A 21,555-nucleotide genomic window follows, 5' to 3' on the forward strand; every position below is an offset into this window, starting at 1 on the left:
CACTGAGCTGTGCGTAACTTGAGTCTGTTCTGATTCACTTTATTCTGGACTCGGGAAGTGACAGGAGTCTCTCTTGTATTTGGCTTTAATTAAAATAGCACCTGCTGTTCAGGTTCTGGACACAAAAATATGATCTGGACAGCACTCTCAAGGGAGCTGTGGCATTGAATTCAAAACACAGTTCCAGCACTGGCGTGCCTGCTGAAAATCGTGCTCTTCCCTGGCCTCTTCTCTCCTGCCAAGTGGGCATACTCTTTTTTTTATTTCCTCTCTAATTTGTCTCTTTCAGTTAGTGCACATGTTAACCTTCTGTGTTTGTATCACGCTACACTCGCCACCTTTTTTTCATTAAATATAGAGCCATGCTGAAGCCCTCCCACCCAGCCCACATCCCTTCTGGTTTGCATTACACCTTCCTGCAGCACGAGGCATGGGAAGTTGTCCCGGCTGCTGGAGGAGGAAGCTCTCAGGAGAGCTTTCCTTCGTTTGGTCCAAAATGGAGCACAGTAGCTTCCAAACCATTGCTTCCACTGAGGTTGTCTACACAGTTTGTCAGTGTCACTCAGATGGTGGGTGCAGTGAAGCTGACACAGCCCTCTTAGAGCAGATGCAGTTACTGGTATAGAAAGACACATAGCACTGTGGTCATGAGCAGGGCAAAATGAAGGGCAGAAAACACCTTTGTAATGTAATTGCTTTGTAATGAGTGGGCATCTCTTTTGCAGCCTGTGTGCATGTGTGCTCAAAGTTAGCACTTCTTGAATAATCCTCATCTTTTGCTCCCAGTGATGTTTCTGCTCTGCACTTTTAAACCAGAGAGCAGCTCCCTGAACAAAAGATTATTTTTGCTGTCCAATTTTAGAGCAGCGAAAGTGGTGAGCTGAAGGGGACGTGTTTATGCATGCAATTTTCCCATAGCATGAGAGGTACCTTCAGGAAGTGGCTGTTTCTGTATAGGCAAAGGTGCTTGGCTTCACCACGTGGGAAGGGAATAAATAGCCCTTTCTCAGCCTCCCAGGCAGTACTTTTGCAGCTGTGCTCTCCCTTCTGTCCAGGCAGACCAGTGAGGGCTACACAGGAGAGGTGATTGTATGCTGCTGTGTCCCTTGACACTTGTGCCCAAGCACATTGTGTGTGAACCATGAGGGCTCAGTTGCCTCAGGATTAATCATCTTATTTCTCTTCAGCATGGTCCTCCCACATGGAACATCTACAGGGCTCTATTTTCAAATCACTTTGCAAAAGTAATCATTGCATAATTTTTCCCCTCTTATTTCATTTTACTCTTTTCCCACCCACAGTGGATTTTGGTGTGAGTGCTCAGCTGGACAGGACGGTTGGCAGGAGAAACACTTTTATTGGGACTCCATACTGGATGGCTCCAGAAGTTATTGCCTGTGATGAGAATCCAGATGCTACATATGATTACAGAGTAAGAGTCCTATTCAAAGAAAAAAACCCGAAACATACACTTGCAGTATAAATGTCCATGAATTACGACAGTTTTTGAGACTTCTTATGCTTTGTAGGAGTAATAACTATTTTGTGTAGTTCCATTCTTATTACCAAAGTACAGGGTATGGATACTGTCAAATTGTGACCTTTAACAGTTTCTGCTGCTTGTATTATCATAGCTTTGAGACGTAAATACAGGACTTCAGGGTGCTGTAGGTGCTTAGAGAAGGCAAAAAACAGTTTACCTGGAAATGCTTGTGTTCTCAATTGGTACGATGGTTGTACTTTAAACTGTGTTAGATTATGTCCCAGTTATTGTGGTAACCCAGAACAATACATTTTAGGTGTTGCCTTTAAATAGAACCACTATCTGGAGAGCCAGTGAAGTACAGAAAGAGCTCTTAAAACTATTCCTGATTTCAGGATACATAGACATGATTTTTTTGATAAAAATTTATCCATCGCAACATTTCTTAACAGAGATCCTTTATACATAGCTTGCTGCAAACCAAGGATTTAATTACTGCAAAATCATAATTGGCTTGATGGTATTTGCACTATCCTTAAGAATATTAGGTATATATATTTAAAGTTAAATATATCTAGTGAAAGCGTACTGTAATCTTGAAAGTTCTTCTCAGCTGACTTTAATGAGAGCACAAGGAAAGAAAAGATGTGAAAATACGCTTTTTAAGAAATCTTCACTTAGACTAATGCATTGTTCCAACTTTAACCAAGGGCAACAAGGATAGCAGACAGCCAGGGATTAAGGCCTTACAATGGTTTATAGAGCTGAATACCAGTTATATCACTTTGCTGAGAGTGATGGTGGTGTTTGCTATCAGTATGTTTGTGTGTGTCTAAATCTTTGTAAAACACCCAGATTATTTGAATTGGTGTTTTGTACATTTTGACTAAGATTGATCAGATCGATCCTATTTCTCTTGATTTAATTGCTTTTTACATTCAGCATCTCATTGTACAAAAGGTAATGTTTTATATCTTTCCAGATTGTGTTATTAGTAAGGAAGGTTTGCTATTAAATAATACAATAAAGCAGAAAAACTCCCTGCAATATTTGTTAATGCAGTAGTGATGTGAAAAATAACACCTCTGGCCTCTGAAAACACCTGTTTATTGTTCCTGGTGGAGCCTGTGGGGTGGTGTCTCACAAACAATTAATGTTGGAAAGATTCTGTAAGACCATGAGGCTGTACAATTTAGCTTAAATGGCTGCATTTGACTAAGAGTGCCTTGCTGGGTCTGAAAACATGATCTTTAGAAATGCTTCTCTGGTTGTAGTGCATGAAGAGCTTATTTGCTCATTGGTTTTCAGTAATTTAAAAAAAATCACAGTTATCACCAGAAATGAAGACTGCTTTGCTGAAGAACAGCTCTCTTTCACAGCAGTCTCCTCCAGTGTTTTGCCCATTAAGCTGTGTCAGTCTCTGGAGTTGGTTCCTTGCCAGGACTCCTCCATCTCTTCCCTGTGTTTGATCTTCCTGGCTCTTGTTTGGTCTTTCCCGAGTCAGACGTGCTGGCCAGAGGTGGTACCTTGAGAGGCTGCCACTGAAGGACTGTTGTTTTGCAGTGTTTCAAGCAAAGCTGAGATGTTAGGGGAGGAATGTTGGCTTTGCTTTTCCTTTTGTTTCCACTCATCAGTGGAAAAGACAGAGGTGTAAATTTCGGGAATCTCTGCCTTTTTGGTGGTGCTGCTGACTAATTCACCTCTCCTTTCCGTGGTCCTGTGTTTTCCTTTTGTTCTTGCTTGTTTGTTTACATACATAAAGAACCCTTTCTTGTAGTTTTTGACAAGTCTGGCCACTTTAAATTTGAGCTGAGCTTTTGCTTTCCTATCTGCATCTCTACACACCCTGGGAATGGCCTTGTTCAGTTCTTTGTTGACAAGGGAATAATGAAAATTCTGTTGTTTCACAGGCTTAGATTTCTGGCAAATGTATTTCCCATTGTCATAATGTGAATATATTTTTATGTGTAATTAGGAGGGATTGTTTGCTCACTCAGTAAGAATATGTTCGTGTGTTCCTGCATATACCTATGTATTATATGAAAAGTAGGATTTTATCATACTGTTACAAGAAAAAAGAGGCTTATATTATTTAAATAGCCGTGGTATTTGGTTTTGGCCTCACCTACAGGGCCTCTCTAAGTAGTACTCTCTTACTGTGTGAATGGGTAAATCTACCTGCTAACATATGGTGTCTCTTTTTGTGCAGAGTGACCTTTGGTCATGCGGCATTACGGCCATAGAGATGGCAGAAGGAGCTCCCCGTAAGTGATACCTGTGCTTCTCCAGTGGGCTCGTTAAGGCTGAAATATATACTTGGGTGATGCTGGTTGCAATCTAAGCATAGTTTTGAGGTTTCTGAAAGTATCCCCATGTTATTTCTGTTCTCTTTGGTTTTGCCTGCTCTGTAAATATAAAATCCCATAAATATCTATGCTTTTGATAAAGATAGGATTGTGTTTAAACACTACAGTGCAGACTGCAGTAATTTAATTTCTATAGCAGGAATATTTGTAAGCTAATCGAGTGTCTGACTTCCTTCCTATGGGTAGTATATTGTGTTTTGGAGTTGTGTCCCACTTTGTCTATGGACTGGCCTGGAATACTGAAACCTCAGCTGGGGAGAGGGTCAGTGGGACTTTGAGGAAACAAACCTTAATGAAAAAAGCATTTGTGGCAACTGTTTCCATGCTGGCTTTCTGTCTGGATAATGCTAACATTGCTTCTCCTTTTGTTTCCGCTCATCAGTGGGTGGTGTTAATCTTCCTTAGCAGTGACATGGCTTAAGCTGTAAATCCTTCTTCAGGACAAAGCGCTGAATTTAGGTATTCTCAAGCAGGGAACATTATCAGTTAGTTTGGATTTGAGAGGAAAACCTGGAAACCAAAAATGCCAAACTTTTTAATAGGTTCTTTTCCTTTCACATAGTTCTTTCAGAATATAAAGGCAAACAGCAGATGTGTGAGGAGGACAGAAACCTTTGAAAAGAAAAAAGTTAGGCATGGTGTTTTGACTTTTAATGATAATTTTTATGAAAGTCCTTACTGATCTTACAAATACACTTACCCTCAGCTGGAGCTCTGTATTTAAAAATAAGAGCCTTAGGTACCTAAGAGCAAATTAAATTTTTTTGCACATAAAAATCTACCACCACACCACAGCCCAGCTTGAAATGTCTTTGAAATTATCATGTTGAAATAAAGTATTGATATTTCCCAACTAAAAATTGGTCATTTCATTGTAGCTGCTGCCTGATTTTGTTGTTGTTATTGACTTTAATGTAAGATTTAAAAAACAAATCGCAATGGTCATGTGTTGATTCATGTTTTAGGAGGTCTGATGGTTTGGGGTTATTTTCTTTTTTCCTTCTTAATTGCACGTTTGCATGAATGTCCATGTGATACCTGCTCCCAGGACACCTCAGCCAGCACTCTATTAAATGAACTACCTCCTTTTTCCATATCTTTCTGTTCAGTGCATTGGGTTGCCTGTATGGCTTTCTATTAAAAGCTGTGTCTGTGGGCTTTCTAAGCCTAGAATTGGACAATAATATTTTGTTCATTTCTAAACCAAAGCAAAGTTTGACCCCTCTTTGTGTAAAAGCACAAGAGTGGCATTTAAGAAGTAAGCAAAGATCCTCTGTAAGTGCTGAACAGCTCTTGTCCTCTGGTATGTGGGCTCTACCTCCTCCTCCAGTGGCAGCTGAAGAGTCCATCTCTACATTTGGTGGTCTGCAGGGATCCACAGGCATCCAAGGGCTTCTTTGCCGAGATTGTGGCCCCTTATTTTTGAAGCCAGAATTCTCTTCACATCAGTCTGTTTCTCCTGAATTTCTGTTGTGTGGTACATGTCACCTCATCCTGCAGTGATCACTCAGGCTGACACTGAGGGTGTAAGAGGTCAAACACAGGAAGATGGTTAAAACATTGCTCCTAGAGACTTTTCTTGGGCTGCCCCTGTCCCTGCTCCCTTGTTTCCCTGTGTTGGCTCTGCCGTGTTGCTTTGCTATGGAACAGGAGGAAAAGCTGTCAGACATTGATCCTGGACTCCCGCTAAATGTCCACTGAGACAAACAGGACTTCTTTGGACAAAAGTTATGGGTTTGCATTTCAATTCTGCAGGCAATCCTTTTTTGTTATACAGACCCTCCCACGCTTCAAAACTGTCATGCCTTGAAGTAAAGAAAATATCCAGGTCTAGAGAGCAAAAATGAAGCATCTTCCATAGTGGGAGAGAAGGGCAGGTAGAGGGAAGATTGTAACTCTCATTCTTCCCTTCCACCATCATAATCACCTCCCAATATTTTATTGACCAGAAAGTAAGTTAGATGACTTGGGGCTGGAGGAGGGCCATACTCAGATGTTCCCATCTTGGTTGATTCTGGAGGTTAATCCATGCTTCGATCTCTTTCTCTTTTTGGGCTGCCACTGGCACACTTAGCTATGCAATTGTTGTCATTTTGGGCTAATTCTGTTAAGCTGTGTTGCTGTCTGCACCTGCTGCATGTATTTTTGGGGTAGTGGGAATGGTTGTGGAAGCTGAAGTCATGGCATTGACAGAGAGCAACTAAATCAGTGTCTGTATGTCTCTGTTTGGTTTTGTTTTCTTCCCTTTAGCGCTTTGTGACATGCACCCCATGAGGGCTCTCTTTCTGATACCCAGGAACCCTCCCCCACGGTTAAAATCCAAGAAATGGTATGTATGTCTTGCTTCTAGCCTTTTGTGACATGAAGTCTTCTTGTATCACATACAGTTTTGTTAACCCTTCCATAGAACTGTAAAGCAATTTAAGTTAGAAAAATCTCCGTTATCTTTTATGCCTCTGAATCAAGGCATGACATAAAATGCATGTATTATTTAGTTTTTTGTCCCAGAGAAATTCCATCTCAAATTGTGTGAAGATAAATACCCAGGGTTTTTTTTTGATAGAGTAGCATCTGTATTAGGGTGACAAATGGATCCATATTTTAAAAAATAGACTGCTGCAGCACTCTTAATATGCAGTATGTTTTCTCAGATGTATCATAACACAGAAACAGAACAGTACTGTAGTGTTCTAGTTGCTAAATAGAAAGGAGCTATTAAAACTAATGAAGGCTTTTACTATAATTATTGTAAATGGTTGGAATTGAGTGCTTGCTTCTTGCCAGCTGAGAAGAATCCATTAGTATCAGAGGATTTCCTCCCAGTTATTGGTTACAACTGGCACATATGAAGCAAAAATACTCCCTAGAAAGAGGTTTCTTATAGATTGAATGTGATCATGGGATGCTGTGATCCTGTCAAAATAATCAAGTGATTTGACTGTGTATTCAATGTCAACATAACATAAACTTGGCTTGCTTGCTGGGCTTGGTCTCTACCTGGATTGACTTATTTAGGCACTTGTACTGTCAAGGCATCACTCTCTCTTACTTGCCTTCTGCATATATTAAGGGAATAGAGATGCACATATGCCATTTGCATTAGCCTTTCATTAACCTTTTTATGTGAAATAATAACATTCAAGGTGTGAGGAATGAAAAATCTGAACAAACAAGTTATTTATGTTGGATTCAGCCTTTTTTATTACAGTAGGGAAGTAAACTGATGGATAGAAATAATTGTTTTTGTGCTTAACCATGTGGTGAGGATATTTGCTCTCCAAGCACTGGAGCAGGTTGAAAGCAGCTACCAAATAAAAAGCAACTCTGGTCAAAGGCAGTGCTGTTGTGACTCAACTGTTTTGATAGTGTGCTCAGTGGCAGGTTACGAGAAGATAGGCCAAATGATGACAGAGTTGTAGAATCATCACAGAATGGCTTGGATTGGAAGGGACCTTAAAGATCATCTAGTTCCAAACCCTGCCATGGACAGGGATGCCACCCACTAATTCAGGTAGCTCAGAAACCCATCCAGCCTGGCCAGGGATGGGGCATCCACAACTTCTCTGGGCAACCTGTTCCAGTGCCTCACTGCAGTTTTGAGTACTTCCACTATTGGCATTTTGCAAGGTGACTTGTTTGGTCACTTCTTTCTGGATAGGTCCTCTTTCAAGAGCTCAAATGAAGTGCAAATTTTGGAAGGTGGTGCTGCAGCTTAGCTAACTCCCATACCCTGTCACTTTATTCTGTGTGCAGGAGGGGTTTAGTTTAGTTCATGCCATTAAATTGTGTCAGGGAGAATTTGACCCAAAGTACCTGTGTTGAACAGACAGCACTGACCAACACCTGCCTATTGTTCTATAAGAATTTTTGTGTGTGACTCTTAAGGTAAAAAATAAAATAATCTTAAATTCTGGCAGATCTAACTCTGTGAGCCCAGGTGCATGCAAAAGCAGTGTGGTGCTGCTTGTGTCAGGAGAATGGCAGACACAGTTCTCCTGGCTTTGGGTATGGCTGTCTGTAGCGCGGGTAGGTGGAGGCACACCAGAGCTGCCCTGCCTCTGCTCCAAGCAGGCTGGATTCTATCCAGCTCTGATCCAGAAGCAGCAGAGCTGGGTTTACGTGATTCACCTCACTAATAGATCCTGACTTTCAGGGCAATTATGCCTCTGAAAGAGGGCACATTACTGTGAGTCTGTGCCTGAGTGCTGCAAGTATGTTCATGTCACCCTGTGTCCCTCCAGCCCGGTGCTCAGCTGGAACATACTCAGATCTCATCAGGAGGTACACCTGCAGGTAGCACTTGAACTGTCCTCTGGGACATGATGCTCTTGAGGAAAGGAATTTGAGGAAGAACAGAAAAAATGTTTCAGCTGAGTTTTACCTGTCACCTTCTGCTTTGTTTTGTTTTTTCCTTCCTGCTTTCTCAGGTCGAAAAAGTTTTTCAGCTTTATAGAAGGTTGTCTAGTGAAGAATTACATGCAGCGACCTTCTACAGAGCAACTGTTGAAACATCCCTTTATACGTGACCAGCCAAATGAAAGGCAAGTCCGAATCCAGCTTAAGGACCATATAGACAGGACCAGGAAGAAGAGAGGAGAGAAAGGTATGCAGCTTCTAAAAATCAAGTCTTTGCAACTTGTCAAAAATGCGTATTTTCGTCCTGCTTTGCATTCTTAATACCCACCCCAAGAGAAGCTCCTATAGCCCAAATCCTTAAAAAGTTCTTTTTTAATTCCTAATTTGACTGTCAGAAAGCTTTTTGTTCTGTCCTTTACAGAGAAGGTATCAGTTTCAAGTGCTGTATTTTCTGATACATTAAGTTTACTTACTTCTTGGCCTCTGCCTCTTCCATACAAGCATTAAACAGTATTTAGGAGGATATTGGCATATATGCCTTTCCCTTCTTAAGTCTGTGATTGGTTCATTTCCTGGGCTGATGCCATAAATCAGACTCACAGGAAATAACCCATCACAAGAGCTGTGAAGCAAATGTTTCGGGCAGCCTTTTCTCCTTATTCAGGTGGTGCTGAAGTTCTCCCGGTGTCTTGTCTTACATATAAAACCTGGTGTTGTTCAGGGAATTTGCTGGAAGTCTTCTGCAAAGCACTGTGCCACTTTACAAGTCAGGGAAGATGAGCTGATTTATACAGAATGAGTTCTAGGGTCTGTGATAGATCTTCTCACCGAAGGGAGCAGGAGCTGGTTTACTGAGGTGCTACTGCAACTCCCCACTGCCCTAAAATTAAAGTACTATCCAAGCCTTTGTTTCTTTCCTGTTAGATGAGACGGAGTATGAATATAGTGGAAGTGAGGAAGAAGAGGAGGAAGTGCCTGAACAAGAAGGAGAGCCAAGGTAATAATTGCTTTTGGGATGGCTTTGGGCAATCCATGCCAAGTAAGTCTAAAGGTCTGTGATTATAAATCAGCATGCTAAATTTCTGTCTCTTATTAAGTGAATGCTCAAGCCACACAAACTACCCAAAGGGTTTGAATACCTATGCTATGACTGCTAAAGGTTTGAAAGCTCTCCTTCCTATGACTTAGAGCCAACAAAATCTGGATGGAGGGAGATTTATGGCAAATATGATTGATCAGGGTCTCCACAATGTTAGCATTCGTCCTTATTTTGCTTGGCCTCATTTCACGCCTTCCACTGAGAGCGTGTATTTGACATACATTCAGTGTCCTTGCTCCAAAAGAAATGAGATTAAACTTTAACATCATGATATAATTTATTAATGTTCCCCTGCTTTGGCAAAGGTATTTAATGGCCCATCAGGCTTTATCATACAGAAGGCTTTAGCTTCCTCTTGTTGCAGTTCTATTGTCAATGTGCCTGGAGAATCAACCCTCCGACGTGATTTCCTGAGACTGCAGCAGGAAAACAAGGAACGGTCCGAGGCCCTTCGGAGACAGCAGCTGCTGCAGGAGCAGCAGCTCCGTGAGCAGGAGGAGTACAAGAGGCAGCTGCTGGCAGAGAGGCAAAAACGCATCGAGCAGCAGAAGGAGCAGAGGAGGCGGCTAGAAGAGGTAGAAACAGGAGACTGGAGTTTGGGGGACAGAAGTCCCTCTCCCCCTTTTGTTTCCCATTCCTGTGTCCGTTTAAAAAGAGTTCCCTGTAGCCCCAGGATATCTCAGGAAAGAAAACATCATGTGAAAATCCACCTGCAAACGTAGAGCAAAGCACTTAAATCCCTGCCCGGCTACTCGAATATGTCTTCCAAAGTGTTTGAATATCCAGCAGCTTCTATGAAGACAATATAGAGCTGGGTTTTGGAAGGTGTTTTTTAGGAGAGAGGCTTTTCTTGGTCTCTGTCTAGGCTTTAGGTAGCTGTAGAGAAGAGGAGACATAAATTATTCCCAGATAGATTTTTCTCTCAAGAGTACTTTTTGGGAAGGCCATAATATTTTTCAGATTTCCCTTTAAATGTTTCTCAAACATCTGTGTTTGGCACTCATTCGTGGTAGATAGAAGCCTGTATTTTAATGTATTACTCTCTCATGCATAGGTAGCTTAATGACTAAAAGCCACCTAGATCATAAAATAATAGAATGATTTGGATTGGAAGGGGCTTTTAAAGGTAGATCTATAAATATGTTTTATAAATCAGTGTTAACATTATAATTCTGCAGAAATTGCAAATATGTAGATCATACTTTGTGATAGAGTAAGTATGCCATTTCTATACTTTGCTGGAAGGTAAAAGAAAGTAAATGTACATGGACAATATTGTTCTGTCATACTTTTCACCTCCTAAGATCTCGTGTGCATTTATATATATGTAGATGGAATATGCAGCGTGAGCTTCAGAGGTAGGAAGATTTCAAAACAGCTCTTCAGGCCAGAGCTGGGTATGACACAGAGTTGAAATGAAACCAATCCTTGTTCTTCAGGAAATGCAGGGTCAAATTCCAGTTGTCCTTAAATGACCTCTTGCTTGAGTCTGTTTCAACTGTCCACATAGGAATGATGGAAAAACTACACCCAGTCTGGTTTTCCAAATCCTGGTAATGTTTAATGAGGATGCAACCAGGACCAAATGTTGATTTGCATCCTGTGATGTGTTTGCATAACAGGTAATACAAAGTTCCAAATACCCTTCCAGGTCACATTATGCTCCTTATCCCTCTTTTCCAAAGTGCAAATGAGTTTAGTGTTGCTATAAGGAGGGATTGGTAGCTAAGATTCAGCCACACATGAATCCATGAGGAGGAATGAGGGGAAGGCGTATAAACTCCATTTCTCTTCTGTTTCTTCCCCACCCTTCAGAGAATGCCAAGATAAACACTGTAGCACTTCCAACTGTTTTAGACTGTTTGTGGGGGGAGTAAGTAATAAAAAAAGATACTAGGAAAATATGAAAATAAAATACTGATATTGTCAAAGGTGGGCAAAAGTTGAGATACTATTTAGCCTCTCAAATTTTTCTTAAATTTGAAGTCAATGATTTTTTTTAAATGCCCCTTTAATCTCTGAGGTTCTGCAGGCAGTATTTTTTGTTGAGGAAGAGGATTACAATTAAATTATCTAGGTCATTTAACTTTAGTAATCAGTGCAACTCTTAAAATCTGGATTTTCTTTTTAAAATAAAGGAGCTGCTGCTGCTAGTAGTGGAAACAAAGCAATGCACCATTTTCCCTGCACGGGTTGGACTTTTTCGGGATGTTGCAGTTATAACTAAATGAGCAAGTAAAAAGAAAAGGCAGTTACCTGAAAGTTACGTTTAATCAGTCCTGCTTTTAAAAATATGAAACAAAACTGACAGCTACCACAACCCCAAGACAGCATGTAATGTAGATTGTATTACTGAGTAGGGTTGCATGGTGAAACATGTAAAATTTGTAAGATCAAAGCTTTTTACCTGGTATTGGTCTGTAACCTCTGCCGGATTCCCTTGGAGGCATAAATAGGAATGACATGTTACAAAAGTTTCCTTTTACAGGTGATGGTGTGGGCATATTGTTCATCAAGTGCATTAAAAAAAAGGCTCACATTTAGCTTTCAAAAAAACCCCACTTAGTTCATTGAATCTTGTGTTGGAAAAATGTATGATCCCAAGTGATTTTTAAAAAAACAGCAGCCAAAACAAGCTCCTTCAGATGGGGGAAGGGTGGTAGACACAAATTTAGATAAACATCAGTGTTGTGACACAAATGAAGGCCAAAATATTGAAATGTTGTCACTTTGTCCTTAACTCACCCCCCTGTTTTGATGAAGCCAGTAAACAATGGAGAGCTTGGTAATGGGAGTTAAGATTAGTGTCAGGCATTGAAGCTCAGGGCGTTCATAAATTTGTTGATATTTTTACCACACTTGCTTTCTTGTAATTTTTGCTTGTGTAGAGTATGTTTGCATATACCTAATTAATATTCTTTGGTAGAATTTTATGCATTAGATAATCTTCCTGAACAAGTTGCATATACTTCCCCCCCCACCCCGCTTCCTAAATTAAAATTGAGGGCTTGTTCTTACAATGCTGGCACAGAGCCTAGACAGTTTTGACCGAGACTGTAACAGGAACGGTGTTTAGGACATCTGCCAAAAACTGTAATTCTCAGCAGTATTAGAGAAAAGATTACTTTTTAAAAGGCATATAGGTGACTTCTAAAACTTGCTGTTGTAGGAACCTTGTAGTTCATGTGTTACTGAGGAGGCGAAAATGACATGTGGTCAAACTGCAGAAAATTATTTGAGAATTTTGGGAAGGGGATTTATTTGTTTTACCTCCAGTCCTGCTTCAAAAGACATATAAAGACTATCAACTATGTAGGTGTTTAGATAATTTAAACAAGAAATCTGAGCTGTTCCTGGCTGGTTTAATGTGTGTCTGTGTTTCTGCTCAGCAACATGGAGAAAACTACTGGGTATCAGAAAGCATTTAAATTTGTACTTAGCAAAACTGAGTCTGGCTTGGGAAATTCAGAATTGTCTGTGGTGGAGTCCCATTCTCTGTGGACCTCTGCAGTTCAGGATAGCTTCATTAAATGGTGTCTCTGTCCCTGATCATGAGAACCTAAGATGGATGTTTTTGAAGTGGTAGGTTACAGCTCCACTGACAAGTAGTACAGCCCTGTAGAAGCAGATCGTGGAGCACAGTAATTAAAGTGCTGAGGACCTGAAGACTTCATGTGTTTAAAGACAGGAGGAATTCCTTTGGACTGGCTGAGGTCTAGACTCTGTGCCTACTTGTGGTTGGAGTGCATCAGCCTTTTTAATTTCATCCAAAAGGTGTGGTTGGCACTCCAGGACATCTTCAAAATATGAAACAAAACTGGATAAGTGGAGATGTTTGGGTGATTCACTTCAAAAGACCACTCCTGATCCTGAACCAAGATGCTAATGTAGGTGTACCTGCAGGCAATTTTTGCCAGGGCTTTATTTCTTTTACAGAAGGGGTGCTTACTCTTAGCTACTTAATATGAATTGCTTGCAGCTTGGATTGGTACTGAATAAGAAGTTCTACTTCTGATTTATCTCTAGTGTGGACAAAGCAAAAATCTCTTTATTAATCTTGCCAATTCTCTTCCTAAGCTGATACCAGGCTACCTAATTCTTTGTGAAAGAAATAATTAATATATGTATCATCAATCTTCTTCTGAATATGAGACACAGTAATAATATTTTAGGAATTTAAAATTAGAGGATCTGTATCTATCTTCAGCATTTCACTGTATGGACGAGGGCCTGAATTCGTTGGTATAGACCAACTGCGTGTGTAGTTGCATTGCCCCCTCCTGGTAAATCATGCTCTACTGCATGGACTTCCAGTTTGGAAATGTCAGGTTCCATTATGAGATCATCATTATTGCACCCTAAAACCAGACAAGGAGCCAGAGTATTAACACTGTATTTTCTTTGTGTTTTTTTTTTTTTTAGTGTTGTTCGCATAGCAAATGCCCATTTTGTGAAATGCAGTAATTTGAGGCAGTATGGACTCTGTCAAAATTCTGTTTTGGCATGTCTGACACTTCTTTGAAGAGTTCTTGCCTTATCTTCTGGTTATCAGTTAGCTCCTTGGAAAGAAACTTTACATCTGACACGTGCAAGAAAGTTGGTAATACTATACCCAGCTAAAGAACACCTGAATACTCATCCATAAGTTCAGGAATCTAGATCTATACCTGCTGCTTATTGGACAAGAATGTTTTATGTCAGTGTTTTTTGTAGTGCATGACAAATTTACAGTATCTGACAATCACATGCACTAAATTTGGAAGGCAAATTTTTATGCGTAGAAATATGACATTGGTATTAACAAATGGTTTTCCCTGTCCCTCTCCCATCCTTTGGGCAAGCCTTAGGAACACAGTGATCAGGGTTTTGGTGTGTCCTCACAAAAGAGTTGCTAGAGCCAGTCAGGAAGGCAACCTTGTGCCAACAGATGGATACAAGAAAGTCAGCTATAGGGCTGGCTCTGAAGCCAGGTTGGGTCAACACAAATTGCCACCAACCATCTTTGGCATTGCTTTGACAAGATGTGGACTAGGATCCAAGAGATGGTTGTCACTGTGGGTTTCCTCTCCCTGGGCGTGTTAAAAGTAAATTCCACTTCGTTAGTGACCACTGGTTTGATGCCAAGGTTTCAAAGACCACGTGCAAAGGAAGTGAAACCTTTCTTTTACAGCTAGGCCTGGGATTAAGGGGCTCATGCAGGGTGTTTGTGTGGGCTCCTGCAGTGCCAGGTACCTCTCTTCCCACTCACCTGGCAGGAGGCTGAGGCAGTGTCTGATGGGAAGATGGAAGTGATGCTGAGAAGCCCAATCTCCCTGCCTACTTTGGTGCACAGACCGTAGTACATTTTGAGATTTGACTTAAATCCTTTTTCCCCCCCTCATTCTTTTGCTGGGTAATAAGTATCTGCTGTTGTGCTGAGCTAGATGTCTGGATCAAGGTTTCATTAAAAATCTCATCTTTTGACAATTGATTTTGTTTATTTTGTGATGCCATGGGAAACCAGTGTGCTTAATCAATTTGTAGCTTATTTTTCTCATATTAAGTTCAGTTATTTATACTTATTCCTGAACACTTCTGAATTAATTCAAGAAGCGATGAATTTACCCGTCTTCCTTGTAGTGAGAATGATGCCATCCTGAGATCTGCAATATATCCGCTTAACAATGTCAACACAATATTGTTTGAGTTGATAAATGTGCATATTATATTAATCAGTCAGCAGTGTGCTGTCTCTTGCATCCTCAAGGCAGCAGAATTACTGTACTTCACATCTTACTTTTCTTAAACAAAAGCCTGTCAGACTTGATTAGCCAAGAAGGACCTGAATATATTGACTTAAATGTAGAAATTGCTTGACACTGATGCATATATTCAGAAATAAAAGTGCCTACTTAATCCTTTTACAGTGCTTAAAAAATGACGGAGGGGAAGCAGTGAAACCTATGAAATGCACCGCGTGCCGTAGCTGCCTTGCAGCACTTTTGCTATTTATATATCTACATTCATTGAAGGGAGCTGGCTTAAGCATGAGTGAAAAGGCTGGTAAATGGATTTAGTTAGAAGAGATGCAAGAGCAAGGAAGCTGTGTTTCTGAGAAGATACAGAAAGTGTGGGGGATAAAAGAGCTTATGTCTTGTGGCACAGGAAGGTGGTGGTGAACCCAGGATGATGCTATAGGCCAGGAAGGAGGGCATGATAGTTACAGTGTGGGTGTACTTCAACAGTGGTCTTCCGGAAAGTCATGTCTTCCCCTGAACTGTAGTTAATGGAAGAGAATTGGAAAGCAGCCTGTACTATTTAAGTGCTCCTAATTGATGGAATCACAGAATGGTTTGTGTAGGAAGGGACTTTAAAGGCCAGCCAGCTCCAACTTCCCTGCCATGGGCAGAAGACACCTTCCAGTGCTCAAAGCCCCATCCAGCCTAGCCTTGAACACTGCCAGGGATGGGACATCCACGACTTCTCTTGGCAGAAAAGCTCAGAAAACCCCAAGAACCATCTTTTTTTTTCCCCCTGGTATTTCTCCTCCACTGTCATGGCAGTATCAATTCCGGAAGATGGGAAGGCTGTTGATCTTTCAGTTACTTCATAGTAATGCAAGAAAATGTGCCCAGCAGAGAAAGCTCATTTCCCATGAAGTAACACAGCGAGTGTAGATCGGCCCTTGCTTTTCCAGTTGAGCACAACTATGAAACTCACACCAGTAACTGGATTTGTGAACCCAAATAAAAGCTTAGTGTGAGTGCTCTTTCTTGCAAGACTATTTGGAGTGCCTTAAGACAGGCAAATCTGTGGCAGCTTTGTTTCAACAGAAATTTGGGATAGTATTAACCTTAACCTAAATGTGATAAAGAATAACCAATGTAGGTTTTCATTTTTGTTCTTGGGATTAAATTTGTACATGCTATTTTTTGGTTTAAATTTCTTCCATATTTTTTAGCATATTATAGAAACGTATAAAGAAAGTAAATGTAGTGATATTCCCAGTTGATGGTTGAACAGGAGACAGCTGGGTCTTTTGACACTTAGGCAGTTGTGGGAGGCTGCCTGGGATTTTGATGTAGGTGGAGTAACTGGATGCTTATGCTGAAGTGCAGGAAGAGTTGGTCACGACTGTATGGGCATTTAAAATGTCTTCTCTGAAGTCATACATGGTGCTCTATAGACATAAATGAGTCAGTTCATGCTTTCTAGAGCTGTTTTCCAGTTTTTTTTCAGACGTGAGCAGACCTAATCAGCACCAGTTTGTATTTGGGTCATGTGTGGAAGCTTATCTGTGTAAGTGTAAATCTTACTTCAGTTGCTTTTCCTCTTTTACATATAGGTGCTTTTGATGTTCTGGGAGGAGCTGAGGTGCTGTTGGTCAGCCTTCCTTCTCTCCTAGGCAAAGTTTTGGGCAGTGCATTAAATTAAGCTTGGATATTGGGTCACACTACAAAATTCTTAGCAGACCGTGAATTGTTTTAAGAGACAAGCTACTTACAGAAAGTTCAAATAGTGGTCATTTAAGTTAGCTGATTCAGTAGGGCTGATCATTCCCTTTTGGCAACATGTAGATTGTTGATGTCAAAAAAGTTGTCATCTCTGTGTTCAACAGTTGTTCAAAGACTGAGATTTGTGTTAGCCTCTCTTGAAGAGAGGAGTGAGTTTCCACAGCTCAGTTGTCATCAGGAGTATGGTACATGACTTTGTGTGTGTGCATGAAGAAACCAGAGAGTGGAAGTGAGGCTACTTTTAGGGATAGATGCGTGCTGGGTGTGAGTTTAGTTTCCTGGTGGAACGCTTGCATAAAATGTTTTGTCACTTGGTTGCAGAGCTTGCTAGTCCTGGTAAATCCCGCTCTTCACCATAGAAAACAACTCCACCTCTTTCTTTGATAACAACAAAAGTAAAAGTCTGTGGTTTCTTTTCCCTTTTTGTAGCAACAAAGAAGAGAAAGGGAAGCTCGAAGGCAACAAGAGCGCGAGCAAAGGCGGAGAGAACAGGAGGAAAAAAGACGTCTGGAAGAAATGGAGAGGAGGCGTAAGGAGGAGGAAGAGAGAAGAAGAGCAGAGGAGGAAAAGAGGAGGGTAGAAAGGGAGCAGGTGAGTCCATGATACAGATATATGTGCAATAGGTTTGCTTTGTCTAAGTTCTAATTTAATTTTTTAAAAAGTAGTAAGCCTAAAGCAGCTTAGAGGCAATGTAACACTAACTCTTTCATCTTTGTTGTTTTTGACAGCAAATGCACTAACATAGGATTGTAGGGCTTTATGGAAAACTCTGGCAGCCTCAATATTCTCTCAAAAAAAGAAGTCTTGTTGCAATACTCATTCTAAATTCAGCTCGTGCCCCTGGGCTGGACTAAAATTCACCAGAATTGGCAAAATCATCACTGGGGCTGAAAATTGTTTCTAGGCTTGTCTTGCTGGATCAGTGGTTCTTGCAGGACATGCCCCTGTTCAGAAGGCCTCCCAAGAGAATGGCAGCTCTGTTGTGTGTTGGCTTCTGGCACACAGAATTGGTCATTGTCATGAACTTTAAATACTCTGAATTTGGGATGAAATCTTTTGGCTGCAGAGGATTTTCCATCCTAAAACTTTAATATACAGTTTCCCTCTCTTACTCTGTCTGTTTAAAATCAGTAATGTATGCCCATTCAGGCAACAAGTATATTGTAAGTTATGCCAGTGTGCCCTTAATACATTGAAAGTACAACTGAGAAACTTGTTAAACTGTGAAATTCAGCTGCTATATTTATGCATGAAATCTGCATGTTTTAAAATCCTTTAATAACTTTAATCAGGGTGATAATCAGAGCAATACTTACTGTGCATGTACTGCAAAATACTGATCGCAAATAAAGGGCCAAAACTTCCGTCCTAGAGGCTGATTGATTGTAAATTTCCCATTAACTTCAGGAATGCTGGGTTTGGCCTGACATACATTAATTTTTTCTTACATAAATTCTCTGTATTTGAGATCATAGATGATTGTGTTACTGGGAAATTTTATTGTCTTTGTGTATGTGTCAAAGAATCTTGAGTCAAAAGGAGAGAAGACTAACCAACGGGAATAAATATAGGGAAAATCTCTAATTACAGCATAGCAATTTGCTTTTGGGCAGACACCGGGTATTCCCCCAGCTGCTTTTTAAACTGTTGAAATGCTAATTACGCACAGTGCCAATAATGACAAATGGTTAATTAGTGTGGCCAAGCTGAACCACTCTGAATCTTTATTCTTTTTTTTTAGAAGAAAAGACATGTTCCCTCTTAGAATTTTTGTTAACTCAAAGTGTGGCTCAGCCAATGTGCGTAACAACAGTATAGTGTATCTCATCAGTCTGTCACAAGACTTTCTATAACTCCCATCACTGTATCACTGATCCATTAATTTCTTTATGCATACACTGTAAATGTGTGCGTGTGCTTGTGTGTGTGCGCATGCACATGTTACATACTTCCATTAATTGCATGATAGGATGTTACCAGCTTGGGTTTGGTGCTTCAGAGTTTGAGTTCTTCCAGGGGGTAGGTGAAGCAATGAGTAAATGTCTTGACCTGTTGAGGCTGCAGGTGAAGAGATGGCTAGATGGCAAGAGCAAGCGACTTTGGTCTAATATTTGTTTCCTGGTGGATGTTTGTTTGTGTCATAACCATCGCATAATTCAGCAAGGCTGGCAGCATTTGCTCAGGAGAGGCTTCTGGTGAGGGCAGCAGGGGAGACTCAGCAGGCCAGGTCCCAACTGCACTTGGCAGAGCCCATTTTGGGGGAGCTTGCTCCAGCTCTGCCTACACTATGCCTGGCTCTAGCTGTTGCTAACAGTTCATCGCACCAGTGCAACACACTAATGTTTAATACAACTTGCATGTGACTTTGTATTGGCTGTGTTGAGTCAGACTTGCTGTGTTTTAACTTTCCAAAACCTTCAAGTGCATTTTGCTGCTTCTTGAAACCACTTCCAAAATACATAAATGAGCTCTGGCCTGTGCCGGCAACATTTGCAGGAGTGCAAATTTCAGAACAGAAGGGGCCAAAATCTAATGCTCAGGAGGCAGGGCTTCCTAAATTGTTCTGCAGGCACTAATCCATCCTGAAGTGCATTTCTCATTAAAGCTGAACTGGGGAAGTAGCGTGTGGTGTTCCACCCAGGGGGTTCTGATGCATTCCTTTTGAATAAATTTATTGCTGGGTAATTTCTATGTGACAGGAGTATATCAGGCGACAGCTAGAAGAGGAGCAGCGGCACTTGGAAATTCTACAGCAGCAGCTGCTCCAGGAGCAGGCCATGTTACTGGTAAAGCACTGTATCTGTTTTGTTCAGTAGCTATAGGATCCATTTATCCGGCCAGTCCTAGGCTTCCCTCAGTCGGGCACAGCTGCACTGACAGTATGACAACAAAGGAGCTTGATTAAAAGGCCATTTATGCTAGTGTTGTGGGCTGACAGGCACATATGAGAAGTGCTGTATGGTCACACTGCTTTCTGGGCAATAAGAGGAGGCTTTATGTTAAAGTGGAACAGTTCTGGTGTGGTGGTCGAGTTTCTGAACAGACCTTGGCATTCAGTGAAGAACTAGAGTGCTTGTGTTGCAGATCAAAAGCACACATGATATGTAAATCCACCCCAGGATACAATGGCCTAGTGTTGGTCTAAATCATTGTTTTATGAACTTTACACTGGATTTAGTATAAATAACTCTTTTTTTTTCCCTTTAATAAAAACCAGTTTTGACATAACTCTCCAATCATGTCAAGCTTAGCACTACACTCATGACTTTCCCAACATAAGACACAAGTCATATGGGTCTAACTTAGCTCTTGGTTATACTTTAACAATGAAATAAACAAACAAACAAACAAAAAAGCAACAGCAACCAGAAAGGTGCATTTTTAATGGGATTGGTAGGGACACATCCACTGTACAGTCAGTGTCATGTCTTGAATTCCTCGCCCGTTCTCTCAAAGGAATACAGATGGCGAGAGATGGAGGAACACCGCCAGGCAGAGCGACTCCAGCGCCAGTTGCAGCAGGAGCAAGCCTACCTCCTGTCACTGCAGCACGACCACAGGCGGCAGCAGCAGCAGCAGCAACAGCAGCAGCAGCAACAGCAGCAGCAGCAGCAAGAAAGAAATAAACAAAGCTATCATACCCCTGAGCCAAAATCCCACTATGAGCCTGCTGAAAGAGCACGTGAGGTAAGTCCTCCTTTGAACAAGAGTCTGCTAACTGCTTCTCTGCCTGCTGCCATCAGCATAACTGCAGTTCTGCTACGATAGAGTTGGAGGCCAAAGCACCACTTGGAAGGGGCAGGATATTTTAAACTGTTGGCTACTGGTTTTCAAGCCCAAGGGCAACTTCTGAGTACTTCTGCTGCAATCAGTGGAGTTCAGAGTTTTGAGGTGTAGAAGTTGGAAAGAAGGTGTGGAAGGCTGCAGACTAAGGGGACCTGGTTTTGGAAGGATCATGTCCGGAAGTTACATCTGTGCTTCATCAGATGTGTTTTCTTAGGAAGCATTGGTGCAGCTGGTGATCTGTGTCTCTGGCAAGTACTGGGGATTTGAAATTGAGAGGCAGCTGGAAAGCACAAACCTATGATGGATGTTAAGACTCAGCACATTTACAGATTTGGTGTTTTATCTTACACTCTTCAAAATTTCGTTCTCGTTAATGCAAACCTGAATTTCATTAGTTTCATTTTTGAAGTGTTAAGTATTCTCTTCTGAGATCATGTCCCGCTCTTTTGATACTCTGTGATGCTGCCTTCTTGGACTTCAGGCACTCACAAGTCAATCTGAAGTGCTTTTTCTTTCAGTGAGTGGTCCCCTGTCTTCACTGGTCCATGAATAACATTGCTAAGCAAGTAAACGCCTCTTTGATGTATATTTGGCTTTCTTTCAGTGATCTTACATTTCCCTTGAGCACCATACTGCCCACAAACCACCAGACTGGGCAATGTTAGTCAAACCTCTTAATGGCATTCATCAGCTGCATGTGGGAACTAGGTAAATACATTTTGGAACAAGAACAGAAAATATATTTAGGCCTGCTAAATGTGATAAAGTAGCTCTCGGTGCAGCTTCATCCAGCAGTGCTTCTTAGTCTTTGAAGTATTGTTGTTTGGACTTGGTGGACACAAACTCGTTTTATTCTAGATGCTGTTGTCCAAGTTCTTAATAAACCATGTTTGTTCTATCTCATCCATTCTGCTTGATGGTTGAAGTATCTGATACGTCTTTCTTATTTGGAAGAAGTTCAGACTTGTCTGG

The 21,555-nt window shown here is 41.1% G+C and overlaps 1 protein-coding gene across 13 annotated transcripts in view; it reads left to right on the forward strand.

The window, feature by feature from the left end:
- MAP4K4 (mitogen-activated protein kinase kinase kinase kinase 4) overlaps positions 1-21,555 on the forward strand; it is a 167,264-nt gene that overhangs the window by 111,836 nt on the left and 33,873 nt on the right. For 11 of the 13 annotated variants that reach the window (XM_039548851.1, XM_039548857.1, XM_039548884.1 and 8 more), the window contains 9 exons: positions 1,302-1,432; positions 3,693-3,747; positions 6,100-6,178; positions 8,277-8,452; positions 9,130-9,202; positions 9,669-9,879; positions 17,227-17,388; positions 19,497-19,583; positions 20,254-20,484. In XM_039548851.1, the coding sequence (XP_039404785.1) occupies positions 1,302-1,432; positions 3,693-3,747; positions 6,100-6,178; positions 8,277-8,452; positions 9,130-9,202; positions 9,669-9,879; positions 17,227-17,388; positions 19,497-19,583; positions 20,254-20,484 (1,205 nt within the window). The remainder of the gene's footprint in view (positions 1-1,301; positions 1,433-3,692; positions 3,748-6,099; positions 6,179-8,276; positions 8,453-9,129; positions 9,203-9,668; positions 9,880-17,226; positions 17,389-19,496; positions 19,584-20,253; positions 20,485-21,555) is intronic. The other 2 variants (XM_039548878.1, XM_039548917.1) reach the window with 1 other exon arrangement.

This window comes from Corvus cornix, chromosome 1, assembly GCF_000738735.6.
Source record: "Corvus cornix cornix isolate S_Up_H32 chromosome 1, ASM73873v5, whole genome shotgun sequence".
Lineage (NCBI taxonomy): Eukaryota > Metazoa > Chordata > Aves > Passeriformes > Corvidae > Corvus > Corvus cornix.